The sequence below is a fragment of the Schistocerca cancellata genome, chromosome 1 (genome assembly GCF_023864275.1).
Source record: "Schistocerca cancellata isolate TAMUIC-IGC-003103 chromosome 1, iqSchCanc2.1, whole genome shotgun sequence".
In the NCBI taxonomy this organism is placed as follows: domain Eukaryota; kingdom Metazoa; phylum Arthropoda; class Insecta; order Orthoptera; family Acrididae; genus Schistocerca; species Schistocerca cancellata.
The window spans coordinates 534,109,570-534,129,682 of NC_064626.1; the positions used below are offsets into that span (position 1 = coordinate 534,109,570).

General features: G+C 42.9%; 1 protein-coding gene across 2 annotated transcripts in view; it reads right to left on the minus strand.

Moving 5' to 3' along the window:
- Positions 1–13,503: 13,503 nt before the first annotated feature.
- Positions 13,504–20,113, minus strand: part of LOC126179417 (phosphoenolpyruvate phosphomutase-like) — a 61,835-nt gene continuing 55,225 nt past the window's right edge. For both annotated transcript variants that reach the window (XM_049924607.1, XM_049924608.1), the window contains exon 8: positions 13,504–13,651. In XM_049924607.1, the coding sequence (XP_049780564.1) occupies positions 13,568–13,651 (84 nt within the window). In that variant the 3' untranslated portion in view covers positions 13,504–13,567. The remainder of the gene's footprint in view (positions 13,652–20,113) is intronic.

Below are 20,113 nucleotides of genomic sequence, written 5' to 3' on the forward strand. Positions count from 1 at the left end.
TTTTGATAAACTCTTATGCGAATGCTCTGTCAGAGCGTTACATTGCAGACATTTATTATTACTATTGTTGACATTATCATCATTATTTTAAGATCAGTCCCAGAAATTTGACAGGTAAAGAGGTAATTCAGAAATTTTGATAGTGTAAAGTTACGATTGACTTCAGGGCTATAGTCGTTATACACTGTGATCCGCCGTTGTCAGCACGGCGTTATATTTATTTGTTCACCACTAATTATAGAATTAACTTAATAACAAACTTTTTCTCTGGCGAATCCAATTTGTATTCCGCAGGTTGTATATATTGATATGTGTAATTTTCGTATTATTCTGCCTCCTATAAGGACACTGTCATTCTACTAAACGTGATTTGTCTCGTTTTTTTCCGTTGTTAACAATTGAAGTATTTTATTTAATATTATTTTTAATTTTTATTTACGTTTCTCACTGTATTATGGAATTTCTTGTACGTTATAGGTTTGCCATTGTCAACGGTAGCAGCGCGCAAGGTGAAGAAAATGCTTTGAATAAACATAGTCTAAATCTGTTAATGTTTTATGCGATTCAGAATGCCTGAAAACGTCCCGAATTTTATTTTAAACACCCTAAAAGTTGTTAATACCGGCAGTAGTAGTTCACCATGAATTTTCGTAATACTGTAGAACAGTGTTAACAAGGCTCAAATGGCTCTGAGCACTATGGGACTTAACATCTTAGGTCACCAGTCCCCTAGAACTTAGAACTACTTAAACCTAACTAACCCAAGGACATCACACACATCCATGCCCGAGGCAGGATTCGAACCTGCGACCGTAGCAGTCCCGCGGTTCCGGACTGCAGCGCCTAGAACCGCACGGCTACCGCGGCCGGCACTGTTTACAAGGAAACTCCATTCATTTTCGGTATTGATTTCTACGTTTAACATTGCTTATCACAACTTTCTGTTCACTACCAAAACAATGGGTCCTTCGAGATTGTTATTGTCATTTTTCCCTAATGGCCTCGATGTTTTGGGTGAGTCAAGTTCGAAATTCCCATTTTTTACAACATTCAATATTCGCATTTGGCTTCAAAAACTGACAAGTTTTTAATACATTCTGTAAACGACGTTGCAAATGCCAAGCAATTTACATAATATACCCGGTGACAAAAATGTATCGGATACTTAAACCCAATCTCCGAAAATGTAAACTAACGAATTTTCATTTTGGCGCTGGGACGATTTCTCCAGAATCTTATCGGAGCCATACAGTGACGGATTCCGAATTGGCAGTACCCCAAAGTTAAGCGGTGGTAGAGCAAATCTCACGCCCCGCAACTCTAAATTAACGCAATAATGCACATTAGCGCTAGCAGGATCGCCGATGTGCTTACCGGACGAGTGATCCCATGTCCGCTGGCGTCGTGTGCAACTCACTGTTTGGCCCGTCCACCCCGCGTTGGCGAGTGGCAGAGCCACCACTTTTACTTGGGGGTGAAATTCGCTCTCACTCGCCCTTGGAGCCGCAACGCAAATACCGGCCTACTTCTCTCGGCTAGGCATCCGTAGCTGTCCATGACGGCAGGGCCAACCTCTTCGCCATACCTTCCGCATTCATACCTTCCACATTCTCTTACATGTTTGGAAAGTGAGAAGATACTTAATGTAAAAGGAGGATTTGAGTATTCATAAGAGTTTTTAAATCGCCATACAGTCAGCAAAATACAGTTGTTGGGCAGTGTTTTGTAAAGAATAGGAGTTGGTGGGATGGACAGCACGTGCAGCAGACGAACGAGCAAGACTGATAAAGTAATGTTACAGCATTGACCAAATAAGAAAAGAGATGTAGGGATAGCATACGAATCTCAGCGCGGCTCATGAAAAATTGAAACGGGTTTGAAATGTAAATCTGTATTGTCTTTTGATAATAGTAGAAACGTTATTGAATGTTCTACGTAAAAGCAACCTCACAAAATAACAACGAACACACACTTAACTTATTGAAGTATTTTACCCGTACGAAAACCTCCGTTTAATTTGCAATCATTTAAATAAGATATAAAATCCCACCAGCTGCTTAATTTAACTTTCCATTTGTTTTATTGACATTACATGAGGCTCTTCAGAGGACATTTTGACATATTTTAGGTTAGCATCGAAAATGATCAATGCAGCCTGTTCACAGATTAGGGAGAGTACCATTTGGGCACACGACAGGTAGAATTTTTAGGTAGTCACGCTGAAGAAACATTCAACATCTTGTAGCTGAAGATAAATTTTCCAATAGCAATGGCAATTTATTCTGTAGCAAGCATTGACGCCCCAGAATTTTTTCCAAGAGGGCTCAGTATTTTAAAGTTGCTACTTTTTAGAGTTCCGTATCTCAATCGGTAAAAACGGAACCCTTATAGAAGCACTTTTCTGTTGTCTGCCCGACTATTAAGAACCCATTTTCTCAGGAACTTATAGCATATATCGTTGAATTTTACGTTTATTAAGCAGTTATACATATAGAGACTTGGGAGTGTCATTATGTTTAATATACTGAAGTGCTCCTTACAGCTTTCTCTTGGACCTAATCCTTGTAAACATCTAATTGCCTTTTTTTAACTATTTGAATACACAGTTTGTGTCTGGTGAATTACCCCATAACAGAATCCCATATTGATGAATCTCCTTTGGGGTGATACATTCTGCTGTCAACAATTCAATGACTGCACTTTGCATAAATCGCATTGGCCGACCATCTGTGCAGGGTTCCATACTAAACACTACAACAACACAACCGTTCAATGGTAAAGGCTTTCCGCCAATGGAGCTGTAGAGAAGAGGATACGGAATAATCCAGTACCTGCCGCATACCAGTGCTGCCAACTGTTGAAGAGTTACGAAGGTGGAGACATTACTTTTCAGTGAACCCTCGTATATTCTATCGTGTTGTTAATGTAAAGGAGGTACATAAAAGTGACCATTTGTGCCAAACAGTCTCGCTTATTTGGCGTGTGTTAGAAGTGCAGCAATATTAGAAAAACCTGATTCATTTTATCTAGCAGACAGTGACAAAATAGACGTAATCAAATCGAGAAACCACACCAGTCTTGGGTACTATTCGTGTTAACACTTTTTCAGTGTTAGACAACGACAATTTGATTTGTCATGTAGCAAAACGTTTGATGAACTTTGATGTGGTAATAGACTCTTTCTCAGAAAGGAAAGCACGCTGTGTAAAGTTGTAGCAACATTAGAGACAAAACGATTCTAGGACCTAAGGATTGAAGAAATGCGTACTGTCTTGCTTGTCTTTACTGTTTTTGTGTTTCCTATATTTAGTTTTGTGGCACACAAAAGAGGAAGTTATTAGCTAATAGGCAATAAAGAGTGCAAATTTCATGAAGAGTTCTTATTCTCCTGGTGACAAATAATCCCACCCAGCATTAATTGTGAGCTTTTGAAGAGGGGTACGATGTCGAACCGGCCAACTGGGAGCAGCAGAGGAACCACAGGACATTTTAATTTCCACAGTCCTGAATAAAGGTTGGATGGCTTCTATTACAAAATATACACGTTTTAATTCCACAGAGTGATATACAGTGACGTGCGATAAATGAATGCTGTATAAAGAGGTGTGGCACTGCACTTTGGCACACTGAAGACCAAATAACACCTTACATTTCCTCTAATATATATGTGTTATATATAAAACTGTTCAGAAAGATGTGCGCTACAAAATTAAAAATCGATTTTTAAAAAAAATATTTCATGTCCAATCTCAAACGCTCGAGGGGGAGTGGGGGTGGGGGTTGTGGTGGTTTGCCACTGGCAATTTTTATTCCCAGTTCGGAAATATTGTAAGATCTGGGGTTGTGTCCATTGTCCAAGGTATTAAATGATACCAATCATAAACTACTGCTTGAAAATTATACTGATATGGAGTTGTGGTGCTGCTCTGATGTGGTTTAAATCATTCTTATGACAGATACCAGAAATAGTTCTCAAATGAAAGTGATTATTTTCTGGATATAAGAAAGTGAGTTATGAATTACTTCAAGGTTCAGTGCAGGGACACCTGTTGTTGTTGATATTCATAAATGAAATGACAAGATACTTAACACGAGCTGATGCCGTACTTTTCGCTTGTGATAAAATTCTCTTCATTAAAGCTCAGAATGAGACTGACTTGAACAAAAAATAAGAAACAGAAGACTCAAATAAATGGTTTAGGAGGAACAGTTTATTTTAAATGAAAAAAAGCAACATTATGAATGAACTTCAGGCACACCACTAAGAAGGTTGTGGTGTCGATAGATCACATCGACCACGTAAAGCATGATCTTTGAACTCTAACTGCTCTGACAAGCCGCCATGTTAATGTTCCAGTCAGCCTTTGTACCTTGTACAGTATACACGTGTTTCTTTCTTTGTGATGAAATATATGTATGTATAGACATTTATGGGAACAGTTTGTTGTGTATACAGTTATCTGTATTCCCTTTTCCCATATTGGTGACCCTGAAGTTTCTACGTCTTCCAGGACTTCTGCGCCGGCTGTGTGGAATCAACGTGTTTTATGTCCGACGCCATGGCTGCCTCACCCAACATTTTATACGAGGATTTGGAGGCTCAGCTACTACTACCAGGCCACTCCAATCCCCTGCCAATGGTTGTTTCGCCACTAACGGACAGTGATTCATGATCTCCAACGAAGTTAACCTCAAACTTTGCAGCTCTACAATGGTAGAGTGTTACGCTGTTACCTAAACAATGGACTCAGGTTTCGTGTCGCCAGACTGTGCACGCCAGCATGTGAAAGGTAAAGTGGAGGATTTCCAGAATCGTGTAATAATCGATCACTCGTGTAGTGTTCAAAGGGATCCAAATTCACACACATGCTTTGATCCTGTACACGCCGCAATGTCGGTTACAGTATTGTTGTGTGCAACGCCACCATTCGAGCCAACCGCACACGCGGACAACTGCTATCATGCTATGCTAGTTTTGCCTTCCTCACAATTTAATAATGGACATTTTTATACATAAAGTTCGCCAGGCTCAACAACCTGATCTGTCACCCAGTTTCTCGACCACGTGGGTTCGAGCACACCCGACTGCACTTCGCCATCCAGGAACGTTGTACCACGACGGTGTGACTGCCAGCAGGTTTCACCAGTGATTTATGGTCCTACCACACAGGGTGCATTTCCAATGTGCACAGAAAACTCTCGCCCTTGCCACACCAAGTACCAAACCAACTCCCTTACCCCCCTCCCCTCCTCTCACGGGGGCCTCAATTCTGACCATACAGCAAATCACTCCTTCTGCAGTACCATGTCTGTGCCTGCCGTGCTGGCCTTCCTCGTCATTTTTTTAGTACTGTGCCTTTTAACCTCCGGTCCAGTTTACAGGCCTACCTCATGCGCCACTCATGAGTTTGTTCCCACGGTACTGACCATGCCTGTCGCTTCGTGTTTGCGTGACTCATCATGGACATTGCACCCAGCCGTTGTTCGGGGCATGTTTGCCACTAACACGCCCACGCCAGTAGTGCCGGGTTACAGGACAGTCTATCCTACCAAGGGACAGCGGCCTTCCAAGATATGCCAAAGATACCACCCTCGTCTTCCCCTCCTGACCCTGGCCATCTGCCGAAGCTACCTCCTTTATACGAGGACAACTCCATTTCATGGTTCAAGCTTGTGTAGCACCTTTTCTAGTTAAATCAGGTGGCTGACGACAACTCTAAATTTCTATGCCTCATCACGCACCTCCATGACCGCTCAGATTTAATTTGTGACCTCCTCCTTTCGCCACCGACGCCCCCAAGATAAGAGTTCGCCAAGAAGACAATATTGGACCGACACACCTGCTCTCCACAGGAATTAATAATCAAGATCCTGTACGAGGAACACCTGGGGAACCGCACTCCATCACAACTTTGGCGGCACCTTCGACTACTTGTAACACACGATGCCGGACATTAACCTGTGGGTGATATTACCCAGTGTGTAGTGTAACGACGTAAGTTTTTATAAATGGTTTTTTTATATATATGACCATGTGCAGACTTCGTCACCTACGTCAGTTACAACCCACTTCAAAATTATTTATATTCTTTTTCAATTGTCTCAGAAAGGTTCTTGAACGAAACTGTAAAACATCATTTGAGTCGTATGCACAGAATTACGTCACTCGGGCCAATTGCTTTGCGTGAACTTTTTCAATTTTTGACGTCGTTTGTTTCTCCTCAGAAATTATATTGATACACTTTATCTTGATTTAATCGATATTAGAATCACACATTGAATAAACTTTTGAGATTCAAAGTTGCGATGAACGCTGTCAAAATTCAATAATCTTGTCAAATATATTATTAATTAATTCACATAATTCTTCATAAATAAATCCTCAGAACACGTGTTTCAACTTTAGTAGCATCCACTATTTTATTATCTTCCTACATACAGACGTGAACCTGAGCCTTGACAAGATAGGACTGACATTTTCAATAAGATTAAGCTCTCTATGACGTCATTGTTGTACAAAAAAATTACATATTTTCATTTATCAATTTTTAGAAGCACGACGCAACAACTTGGTTCCAGGATCTTCTGTTGCTCTTTGGCTGTCGACCCGCGACGTATAGTGGCCAGCAATTTTCTCTCTGGTCGCAGCAGCGAAGATGCTGTCTCCGTTCGTTGTGCCTCCCTCTCTGTACATGAAACATAAAAAAAATAAAAAACTTTAGGCAATTCACAACCATTACAAAATATTACAAAAATACATAAACGAAAACTAAATTAAACTTATATTCACCTGCAAACTGGGCTGACATTGGTGGATGGGTGACGCTTCAATTTCGCGTCGCACTACAAGTGCCGAACATAAACGATTTCGCCCATTGTTATTGGGCGCCACAATCTTCAGTGTGATTGACTGTAAACGTGCCTATCACCAGACTCCCTTAGCGCCGGAAGACATTACAAAGACTGCTATCATCACACCACTCGGTTTGTTCCAATACAACTTCATGCCATTCAGCTTAAAGAATGCAGCACAAACGTAGCAACGTTTCATTGACTCAATCTTATGACAGCGCGAGTTGTGCTTTCCATACCTGGATGACATCCTCATTTTCAGCAAGTCGACGATCATTTATCCCAGGTCCTCCAGACCTTGAACTCCAACGGTGTCGAGGTCAACAAAAATAAATTCCAATTGCACCAGCCTTCTGTGACATTTTTGGGTGACACTGTCTCCACAGACAGAACACAGCCTCCCAAATCCCGCGTGCAGGAAATTACGTCATTGGCACCCCCCAGCTACGTACAAAGAACTCCAACATTTCCTGGGTACTATAAATTACTACCGCCGACATCTACCTTCTGCCGCCACCGTGCAAGCCTCTTTGACGGACTTACTATCTGGCAAACAGACTTCGGGCCTTAAGCCAGTTGGTTGGATTGAACCTATCCTAGAGGCCTTTAGGGCTCTAAAGACAGCATTAACTCACGCCATCGTACTCGCCCACCCCAATCTGTCTGTCGAGTTGGTCATCGCTACGGACACCAGCGACATCGCAGTCGGGGCAGTATTACAGCAATGCAAGGGCGGCACAGTTTCACTCCTTCATTTTTTCTCTAAAAAACTGTCTACAGCACAGAAGAAATATTCTGCTTTTGATAGAGAACTTCTGGTGGTCTGTTAAGGCGTTAAACACTTTCTCCCTAACATCGAGGGTTGTTCTTTCTTTATCCTAACTGACCATAAATCACTGGCGGACACCTTTTGCAACCCTCTCAAGGACTCACCCCCTCGGCGTTTCCGCCACTTTGACCTTTTCTCCCAATTTACTACAGATGTACGCTACATCAAAGGCATGGAAAACATACCTGCTGATTTCTTTTCGTGGATCAATACTGTCTCACACATAGTCGATGTGTCTGACCTCCCTGCTCTCCAGGCCTATGACGATGAATCTCAAGCTTTCCTTATGGATCCCCAGACATCCCTTGTGTTTACCAAAGCCACGTTCCATGGCGTTTCGGACGAATTGTGGTGCGACTTTTCTACTGGCACTCTCCAACCGTTGCTCCCTCCCACGTTGCGCCGACAAGCCTTCAACACCTTGCATAACCTCGCCCACACTGGTGTCCACGCCACTACACACCTTGTCACCAGGCGTTTTGTTTGGAAAAATTTTAAGCAGGACTGTCAAACCTGGGCACGCAGCTGCATTTCCTGCCAACACAACAAAATTGGATGCCACACCTCTCCTCCCTTTGCAAGTTTTCATTCTGCAAGGACATTTTTGTCATGTACATATCGACCTTATCAGCCCTCTGCCACCGTCAGAGGGCCACAGATATATCCTCTCCACAATCTACCACATGTCGCGTTGGGTGGAAGCTGTTCCTTTACCCAACATCACAGCAGAAACCGTAGCCAAGAGATTTGTCTCATCATGGATCACTAGGTTCGGTTGCCTGTCCACCGTCACCACCAACAAAGGTCAGCACTTTTCACGATTTTATGTAACCTTTGCAGTATTAAAAAAATTCATACAACATCCTACCACCAGCAAAACAACGGTTTAGTGGAACAATGGCACCACATCCTTAAAACAGCACTCAGGTGCCATGACTGCCTCTGGTTTGAGATGCTTCCTTGGGTGTTACTCGGTCTCCGTTCGACCTTTAAACCTGACTTACAGGGAGCCATCTTCGAATTCATTTTCAGCGATAACCCAGTTCTACCTGGGGAACTTAACCTGCCTCAAGCACCCAAGGATTTCCCCACCTCCGCAGACTTTATTAGTAGAATGCGCACCCACTTTAGAGATGCACGGCTACACCTGCCTATAAGTCATTCCCTGCCAGACACTTACATGCCAACCACCCTCAACACATGCTCCCACATTATGCTCAGGGACGATTCCATTAGACAACCCCTTACCTAGGCCCCTTTGAAGTACTCTGGAGGTGCAAGACGACGTTTTATGTTATGGTTAAAGATCGCCCCCAGCCCATTTCGCTACACAGGCCTGCTTTTGTGGACTCTGACACCCCTCTGCCATCCTAGTCGGACCATTCGGACGAATTTTCCATTGCCAAGCCCGATAATGAGTTAGCTCATCCCATGGTAGGGTCTTCTCCTTCTGATGATTCGTCACCGCAGTTCGCGGGTTTCCCAAGCATGTCGTCATTAACCGCATGCACAGGTTTTGATGATGTTTCATCTACTGGAGAGACTTGTTCTCCGACTTTCAACTTGCGCTGCAATGTACCACCTAACCACATCGATGACTTGTCGATTATCGCTTTAGACTACCATGTGTTCGTACTACTTACAGACACTGCAGACTCGACACTCAATGAGGAACTAGATGTCAAGATAGTACATAGCCTGTCCATCCCCCGAGAGTGTGATCCATCAAGAGTTCATGCGTTCATCTCCTTGGATGGCTTGATCTGCCTTAGGGGCAGGTATGCTCGCAAGCCGCACCCCTCCCCACACCTCTACTCCCAGGCCACACACGCATGGTCCACCCCCGCTGGCTGTCTGATTATGATGTGGACCTGCTGCCCGTCACCGCGCCTTTGCACACCACCCTGACTGAGATGGAGCTTCCAGTTGTGTGCCTGCCGCCTCATATTACTCACTCTGAGGCTGACACCCACACGACTTCCCCTCTGGCCTCACAGGCTGTACTTCGTACTGCGGGGGGCCTGTGTGTCGTTGATAGGTCACATCGACCACATAAAGCATAACCTGTGAACTCTTGGCTGCTCTGATGAGCTGCCATGTTAATGTTCCAGTCAGCCTTTGTGCTGAAATATATGTATGTATAAACATTTATGGCAACAGTTTGTTGCGTATATATTTATCCATATTCCCATTTCCCATAATGTAGAGCCTCTCATAATTCATTCACATATTTTATATGGTATTCTGGTCTGGGGAAATTCTGCGAATTTGCACATATAAAGAGTACTGAAGCTACAAAAGAAAGCTGTAAGATGTGTCACAAAATTATCTTCTACAGATTCCTGCAGAAATAAATTCAGGGAGGTGAAAAATTAATGATAACATCACTATACATTTATGAATAAGTTATCTATGTAAAAAGTTACCATGCTGCATTGTTAAACAGAGATATCCATAACTATAACACAAGAAATAAAAATGATTATCATATTGAAGCAAATTGGCTGAAATTAACCCAGAAAGAGCCTCTAAAAGCAGGATGCTTTCAATACAACAGTTTGCCAAACTATATAAAAATAATAGAAAACTTTGTTTTCAGAAACAAACTAAAATGTCACTTGATTAAAACTTGTCCATGCAATGTGCACGAATACCTTGCAGCAAAAAATTATTTGTTTCATATGTAACTGTGCAAATACGTAAGACCTTTCAGAAAGCATAAAATGATTTTAATCTTCAGTAGTTACTTATGTATATCAATGTTTCTTTTTAGTTGTGTATAGAAAAAAAAACTGGGGATGAGATTTTAAAAAGCAGATACTTTCATAATTTTAAATTTGTGTATAGTAAATGAGCATTTTGCCAGTATAGAATTACCCAAAAATAAAACAACATATCCCAATAGACTATGCATAAATGCATAATAGGTACACATTAATGTTTGTTCACCACAGCACTTTTAAGCATTCTAAATACTTAGCAGCATTAAATCAGAATTGATTCCCTGTAGTCGTGCCCTGAAATGAGGGACGTCCTATCAGAGATAGTTCCCACCCCTCCTGAAGCGGGATTCTGTCACTGGCCTAAGATGCAGCTGAACATAACACACTTGATTTCAATGGCTACATCACTACCTAAGCCATGTGGAACATTCCCTCCGCCACCAGCTTTCGTTAACTGCACAGATGGGAGTTATTCTTACAATACATTTTCCACTCCCGTAATTACCCTGTGGCCTCAACCTACAGTAACTACTGTCCCTATGCCCTCCATCCAAAGTTTACACCCCCTATGTCCTATCATCTCCTCCCCATTCTCTTCTCCCGCCCTTCTTATTTGCAGCCCACTGCGAATATGTCCACTTGTCTTTCCCTGCTAGTCTAATTTTTTGTTATTTTTTTCCCCACCTCCCTGCTCCACAACTTCCTGACACTGCGCTTGTTGGAGTCTACTCCCTCACACTCCACCATACAGTGTTTGTCTCTCTCCCCACCTGTACACTACTATTTCTTCCCCTTCCCTTTCCCCACCTGCTCCAGATTTCTGCTTGCATCCATGTGATGTTGCATTCCAGCCCGAGACACTGGAGTTGGCGGACCTGGAGTTCCCATAGTTTGATTTGTTATAAAATTAGATGCTTCAGTGCTTCATGGATGTTACATCAGATAATGTTGTAAAAGCTGCACAATACTTCAACAAGACAGCTGTTTGTCTTCTTAAAGTACTTACTGACATGTAGTTACAATTGCATGAGTAGGACTAAAAATAATTTTGTGGTCATTAATATTACCACTAACCATGTGTACATTTGCTGTAAGCTGACTCATTCCCCATCATTTCAATAAAAGAATCGTTCATATGATCTATGGAACATATACTGACCAACTAACAAACCAATATATGTGGTGGCTTGCCAGAGAAGTGCAGCAGCCAAGGGGTAGGACTAAAACATCACCACAAATGAATCATAGTGAACATAAACACCCAGAGCCCCCTGCAGAGAAACAGGCCACAGTCTTTGCATGCATGATGTAGGTAAAGTGTGGCTGCAAGTTGTGGTCCAGCATGAGTTCAAGAAATGTGTTGGTGTGCAGTTTAAGTGTCCTGACTGTGATTCTCTGTCTGTGTTGACTCATTGGATTCATTCACCTATGGCCTTAGTACCACCAGTGCTGGTGCCCATCCCTTGGAAATTGAAGTCCCATGTCTCTGTTAATCTGGTAATTTGTTATACATATTACATCTGCTTCTTAGTGATGATGTCCCAGAGTATAGAGGCAGACAAAAGGAACTTTCTCTCTCTGTAGTTCACACTATGACCTGTGTGAAGGCACTGTTCAGCAACAGCAGACTTTTCTGGCTGGCCAGATCTGGAGTGATGTCTATGTTCATTGCACCTATCTGTAACAGACCTGCACTAACATGGGATTTTGTATATTCCTGATCTGCTTTGATCCAGGTTGTCTTTAAGAGAACCCAGCATTATTCGCACTCACACTGATGGGTGGAAGACACACTTTATTTAATGTTTCTTGACTAGCCTGCAGATCTTAAAGGACTTGCCACCAGCATAAGGTAGAAAAATCAACCTTGTTGAGTTATCCATTTCTTCTGGCTGTTCTTGAGGTTTAGTATGTGCAGGTTAAAATGCATTTCGAATCTGCTTATCAGAGTACGTGTTCTGGACAAATACAGAAGAAAGATAGCTAAGCTCTGCTGATATGCTCTCTGGATCTCAGCTAACTCGAGGCCTGTTCACGAGAGTCCACATAATTCACCACTGCATTGGAATGGGTGATGGCAACTCATAGCTATAGGTCAGTGAGAGTTGCTTTATGGAACACACTGTGACCCAAGAAACTGGCTTCGTTTCAATGGACCAGGACATTTAAAAACAGGAGGTCTCCATACTTCTCCACTTCTGTGGTGAGACAAATGCTTGGTTTAGGGGAGCTATGGTGTTCCAGAAATGAAGGAAGTGTTGCTGTACTTTCTACTCATCAGCAGATTCAAAATGCAAGTCAACTAGCATGTTCTAAACCTCAAGAACAGTCACAAGAAATGGAGGACTCTACGCAGGTGGGGAATCAAAGTCAGCTCACTTAAACTCTGTGCCAACACTCTGCCCATGCCAATGAGCCACAATTTGCAGCTGCACTTTCCCTGGATCGTGCATGCAAAGACTGTGGTCCATTTCTCCAGCAGGTGGCTTTGTATGTCAACATCCTCTGCTTTGTCTGTGATGACATTGTAGCCCCATCCCTTGGTACTTGCACGTTTCTAGCAAACTAGTGCACATATTGGTGAGCAACAGTAGCAATGTGTTAGTAAGCAGCTGTTTTGTTAAAATATTGTACGGCTTTCACAATGTGATCCAATGCAATATCCATGAACCATAGGAGCAGTTATTGCCAGGAAAATGTCAAACAGCACATAGAATTAAATGCCTAATACACATAGTATGCTGAATCTGAATTGAAGTTCTCATTAAAAATGTAATACAACAAACCACTTTTTAAGCTCAACTGAATAGCCATCTTGTTTTGGTATGCTTTTTGGTTTGAGAGGCAGAGCATATTAGCACATTCTCCTTGGCCTTCTTTCCTTGCAAATATGATCTACTTGTGTATAATAGGAGAAAATATGCAAACATGTCTTAAGGGGTTTGTGTCATCAAAATTGGAAGAACATCTTGGAAAACTCACTCACTCACTCCCCCCCCCCCTCTCTCTCTCTCTCTCTCTCTCTCTCTCTCTCTCTCTCTCTCTCTCTCTCTCTTTGTTACTTGGCTACAGGATGCCCATACAATGTAAGCAAATAAGTGAGTTTGACTTGTATCATTTTCTTTATTGCACACTTAATTTTTTACGTAAGTATTGTTTGAACCTATTTCTTTGGCAGGTAACGATCTTCAGCAGCTTTTAGTTCACTGTCGTGCTGTAGTCTGAACACTTCTTTGACTGGAACAATCTGAAAAGTGATAGTTGTATTAACTACTAAACATTCATATTAGTTTTTTATTGTTGCTCATAATGATTTGTGTTGTTCTTGTAATTGTGTTTGTTCAAGATTAGCTCTAAAGTAATAAATCTGTATGTTTTATGAGTTACACATCTGGATTGACATTTTAGCACAGTGAAAAATCATAATATTCTGGATAAAAGCCTTCGGGGATTTTGCTAAGTAAAAACAATATCTTATGACTCAAATATCACAATACAATTAACATTTTATAATTTCAATATCATATTATTCCGTGGCTTATTAAGTTTTCAAATTTACACTGACTTTTTGATCACCCAGTATTACGTGTTATTGAGTAGTATTTATGATAGGTCTTACATGGTCTGTTAACATAAATATCTTCACAAATAGATAGAGGAAAGATTTGAGCTTGGTCTTCCATGAGACTAAATGCTAGAAATTTGTGTAGCGCGTTTTATGGAAGCCAGGCATAGCTTAAATTTCACTATTTGTACTAGTAATTTAACTAGGAATTTAAATTTATTCCACTGTTGTAAGTCAAGAAAATTACTAAATCGGTTAACATATTCATGTACATGGGTGACATTTCAGAAGTTTCATCTTGTGGATAAAGTACTTGTTTGTAGTAACATTATGTGACTATCATTACTCCGTCAAACTGTAATATTGACACGCAAAGGTACCAGTTACCAGGCTAAATATGCTGAAATAACCAACTCTTTTCCTATTTGTCCTTACAATGTTATTGATTATAATCAGTGCAGTATTTTCTCACACTTTTTGACAAAAAGATGTAACTGGCAGTACACAGTTCAGTAATGAGTTAAAAATCATTTATTTCAGCAGCTGTGTTACATTTAATGAATGGCACTATAATACACAAACAGCATTTTCCATGTATCCAGACCATATTACCTAAAGCTAAACCAAGCAGATAGGTGCATATTAATATGGTGACCTGGTTCTGAGGGAGAAATAACAGAGGATTCACATTGGGATTTTTTTCGATTTAGAATGAAGAAAGAAAGGTGATTTTATTCAGTATGATTGCATGAATAATGAAAAGACGCTTATGTTGAAATAAGGCAGCTGATACATATGTGTGCATTAGATGTTGAACTAGTAAGGCAGAAGTTGTGTGTGTGTGTGTGTGTGTGTGTGTGTGTGTGTGTGTGTGTGTGTGTGTGTGTGTGTGTGTGTGGGTCTTTTTTTTTTTTTCCACATAGGGCCTCAAGCTATTGCAAGCTTTCTTGCTTTCTGGACAGCATTCCCTTCTTCATATTCACCCTGTCTCTTGAATCTCATCCCTCTTGTACTTCCCTGTTTCTCTCTCGGTGTTTCCCCTTGTGATGACCTATCTGTTCCCTTGGCTCCACTATTCCCTCTGTCTTCTGTCCCCCCCCCCCCTCTCTCTCTCTCTCTCTCTCTCTCTCTCTCTCTCTCTCTCTCTCTTTTTCCCTTTTTTTCCCACCTTGGGGTTTGACTTCCCTTTCTAAATTCATATGTGGGGAAGAACTTTCTCCCTAGCGTCTCCACCTTGCACCCCCCTCCCACCACCACCTCGCCCACTTTTTAGGTCACCAGCATGGTAGCCAGTCCATATGGTGGGACTGTTATGTACTCACATGGCTGATCCCTTTCACAACACAGGGATCACACTTCTTGTACCTGACTTGTCATCAACCGTGTGTGCCTGGGACTGGGTGTTCATCTTTTTGAGGCATTGAAACTCCCAGCAATGACCACCATACCAGGGTGGGTGGACCCTCAGGGTGAGCCCCTGGTCAGAATGGGTGGTATCAGGCTGGATGCTCTGCACATATTTCTGGCCTCTTATCTGTGGCTGTCTCTTCAGACAGGAAAGGTTCTCTCTCCACTCCTACTTTTGCATCCTTGGCTGTCCCATCCATGGCCACCCTCTTGGAGGGGGGCCAGTTCTGCTGGGTAGAGGCGAAATACTTTCTCTGTTTTACTTTATTTCAGGATAGACGGTGAGATTTTCACTACTATCAAACCACACTTTTTTTTTTTTTTTTTTTTTTAAGAACATATCAAAAATAAGTTTGCTGAAATTGATTCATTTAAGCAAGATGTGATCGGGTTCCCTACTGATTAAAACCTCTTCTGGCAGTCAGTCGTCTTCCCTCTGTGCTTGTGGGCATTTAGGAGATGTTCTGGTGACAGTTACTCCATACCAACCCATACCTATGGGCATTGTTTTCCACAGGGACCTCCTCCTGCAATCTGATGAGGAACTCAGGACTAATCTGGCATGGTGTAGCATTCATTTCTTCTGCCGAGTCCAGAGAGGGTCTAAGGACAACGGTATTGATACTGGCATTTCATCCTGGCTTTTGAGGGGGTACCGTTCTAGAAAATGTCAGTTATGGTTTACTATTGCAACGTGAAACACTATACTCCCCTCCTATAAGCTGTTTCTGGTAACTTCATTTTGATCACGCTTTGTGATGTGAAGCAAATCCCATTTGTAGGGACTGTCACTGACCTCTCCATGTGAAGAGTCCTTGCACCCCACCACCAAAGTGTGAGAACTGTTCTGGTCCACACTAACCTCACTGGCTAGATTGCACATTCTATATAAAGGAAAAGATTATTCAGAATTTCCAAATTCTCACCTATCCTATCCTGAGGCCTGAAAAATTTGACTCTCCACCTGGTATTTTTAACATTTTACCTTTGCTTTTGTTGCGTTCTTCCCCCCCCCCCTCCTCCTCCTTCTCCTCCTCCTCCTCCTCCTCCTCCTCTTCCTCGTCCTCTCCCCCCTCCCCCCTCCCTCCTTACCTTTGGTCCTCTTCCCTTTCCTCCTCCCCCTCCCTCCATACCTATGTCCTATCCCAGTTCCCTTTCCTCCTTCTTGGAAGTTCTCAGTCCTTCACCTCACGGAATTGCTCCTTCCCCTCTGCTGGAGAAGAAATTCTCTTCTCTGGCACATGCCAGCAATGGGGGCTCGCTCAAGGAGCCCCCCCCCCCCCCCCCCCCCCCCACCTCCCTGGTGTCTCCAGGACAAGAAGTCAATTAGTTTGAATCAGATCCAGGACCCACACTCTATATGCTTCAAGGCTACTCGTTCTCTTTCTGATCCTGATGTTGCTACATCTTGCTCTCTTTCCAACTACACCACCTCTCGCCATGAGGAGGAGGAGGAGGAGGAGATGATGGGTAAGTCTCGGGATGAGGCCTCACCCTGCTCCCGATATCTCGGGGGTGTCATCCCCTCCTTCTGAATCTGGGTCCTATCTTATGTTCATGGATGTCAGTACATCTGTACCAGTGAGGGATGTGGACTCAGCACAATCATCAATTCAGGCCTGTTTGATGTCCACACAGATTCTTGAACTACTCTTCTTCAATGAAACTGTAATAATTACTATCATCACCTTCTGTAATTGTAGTCTCTTCTTTCTCTGTACTCTGTATCTCATGTTATATTGCAGGAATCTCATTTCATGGATACTTACTTGCCAATGCTTTGTTGTTCCCAAGCCGTCTGCTGGCCCTTTTTGAGGCTTTGGTGGTGGTCAGCATGGACATTGTTAGCTCCAGGATTCCACTTGATACTGCACTGGAAGTAGCAGCCATTCAGATCCAATAAACTCTGTGATAATGATATGAAATCTGTATCTCTCCCAGGGCTGGGCTTCCTATACCTCCTTCAACAGCTTCCTTTCACCCTGGGGATTTTAATGCTCAGAATCCTCTGTGGGGTGGCACTGCAATCACTGACCTAGGATAGGGTTTTTGAAGACCTGCTGCAGGGCTTGGTCTCTGCACCACATCAGTACTGGAGCTCCCACATCCTTTAGTGTGGCACAAGACACTTTCTCAGCCATAGATATTTCATCTGTAGCCCTGAATTCTTTCCCTCTGTTCAGTGAGCATTTCATGATGATTTGTGTGAACCAATCATTTTCCAATCACCTTACCTTCTCTTCAGTATCACTTGGCTGGACACCCTCCCTGGTGGGCCTTTATTAATGCAGATTGGGATGCCTTCACTTTGGCCGACATCCCAATGGCTCCATCACATGATAGCACTGATGAGTCTGCATGGAGTTTGACTAATGCCATCCTTTCAGTAGCTGCTTCGGTGATTTACTCTTCCTCAGGTTTTTCCTAATGCTGTGACTATTAAAGAACACCATTGTACCCTCCAATGCGCAAACAGCATGCATCTCTTGACAAACTCCTGGCCATTAAACATCTCTGTTCTTGGGCCCATTATCTTCTTAAATGCCAGAAATGTATTTTTTGGGGATCCCATAGAGCAGCATGCTCCCTCTTTGCAAGTTTGAGCAAAGATCAAGTTCATATTTGGCTGCCGTCCTCTTACAGGTGTACCAGGAATTTCCCTGAATGGTGCTATCCTCACCAGTGCAGACTCTTATCACTGAGCATTTTGGGAGCCATTTCGCCCATGCTTTAGCTTCGGTCCACTATCTGCTTGCTGTCCATTTTCTCACACTCTCTCTAGAACGATTCCCTGTATATTTTGTTCCCATCCCCTGGAGCCTTATAATGCCCATTTAGTGAGTGGGAATTCAGTGCCCTTGCTCTCTAAACCAACACAGCTGCTGGACTGGACTGGGAAGACAATCAAATGCTTCATCACTAATCAGCGGCTAGCCAAACTCTTATATTTGTCCTCTTTAATGGTCTCGGAAGTGACTGGTGAATTACCTTCTCAGTGGCTAGAAAGTACTATAATTTTAGTTTCAAAATCGAGTAAATTGCTGCTTCAGATGGATAGCTGTTGTCTGATCAGTTTAACCAGCCCTCTGCAAGGTACTTGAAACTGTGGCGAGTCTAACGCCATATTGGATGCATGATTCCTGAGACCTTTTGGTTTTGACCCAGGGCAGTTTTTGCCAAGACCACTCAACTGCATATAATTTTGTCCACCTGGAGTCAGCTATGCAAATAGATTTTGCCTGGCTTTAACACTGTGTCAACAGTCTTCTTCGTTCTTCATAAAGTTCATGATATCCTATGGGGCCACCACATCCTGGCCACCTCAAATGAGTGGGGCCTCTGTGGCCAGCCCCCAATTTTATACAGAACTTTGATGGTACACTTTCAGGTACAGGTTGAAACCTCCCATACACAAGAGAATGCGGTTTCACAGGGTCCTGTTTTGAGTGTCCCTCTCTTTTTACTGGCTATCAATGGTCTGGTGATGGCTGTGAGGCCTATAGTTTTATCCTCTTTGTATGCTGATGATTTTCGCGTTTATTTATGTGTTCATAATGGGTGTCGCTGAAAGTAGACTGCAGGGAGCTATACACAGAGTGCAATCATGGGTTCTTGGCTGCCAAGACCTGTTTTATGCATTTCTGTCGTCACCTTACAGTCCATCCCCATCCAGATCTGTATCTTGATGGTGAGTCCTCCAATGTGGTGGACTCTTACTGTTTTCCAGGACTAGACTTTGATGCCCGGTTGATGTGGCTTCCCCATCTGTATCCACTAAAGCAGGCATGTTAGTTGCACCTCAACCCTCTGTGATGCCTCAGCAACATAGACGGGTGTGGACTGCTCTACTCTGCTACTGCTCTACAAAGTGGTGGCCCACTCCCATCTAGATTACGGGAATCTAACACACAGCTTTGCATCACCTTTGACATTTCAGATGCTTGACCCCCATACACCACTGTGGGTTATGATTGGCAACTGGTGCTGTCAAGACTATCCCAATGATCAGCCTTCTGGAGGAGACAGGGGTTCCATTATTGTTGGTTCTGCACCAAAACAGTTGATTGCTTACACGTTACGCAACCACTGCTCCTCAGAGCACCCGAACCACTGTATCTTGTTTCCAGATATGGAGATTCACCTCCTGTAATGGCAGCCCAGGTCTGGGGCTAAGATTGCCATCTGCATCTGGTCCTTTTTTTTCAGAAGTCCAATTTTCCCCCTCTACCACCTCACCTCCAGGCCTGCACAAGCACACTTTCATGGTGCGTACCATGTCTACAGCTCTGTCTTCACCTATCACAAGGTCTCAAAGACTTGGGTGATCCTGAGACCCTGCATAGCCAATTCTTCCCCATTGTTGGTGCATTTTGGGGTTCAGAAGTAGCCTATACTGGTGGCTCAAAGATCATGTCACATAGGCTTTGCTTTTGGTTATGGGGGATGTAATGATCTCTGTTCCTTACAGATGGCTGCAGTGTTTTCACTGTAGAGTTGGTAGACACCTTGTGCTCTTGAGCACATCCATTCCTGCACCAGTGAGTTCTTCCTCATTTGAAACGACTCTTCAAGAAGTTTACAAGCTCTTAACCAGTTACCCTTGCCATCCCTTGGTCCTGACTCTCTACGATTACATTTTTGCCCTTGAACAATGTGGAAGCTTGGTGGTCTTTGTCTGGACCCCAGATCACATTGTGATGCCAGTGAATGAACTCTAAATTGGCTATTGGCAAGCCA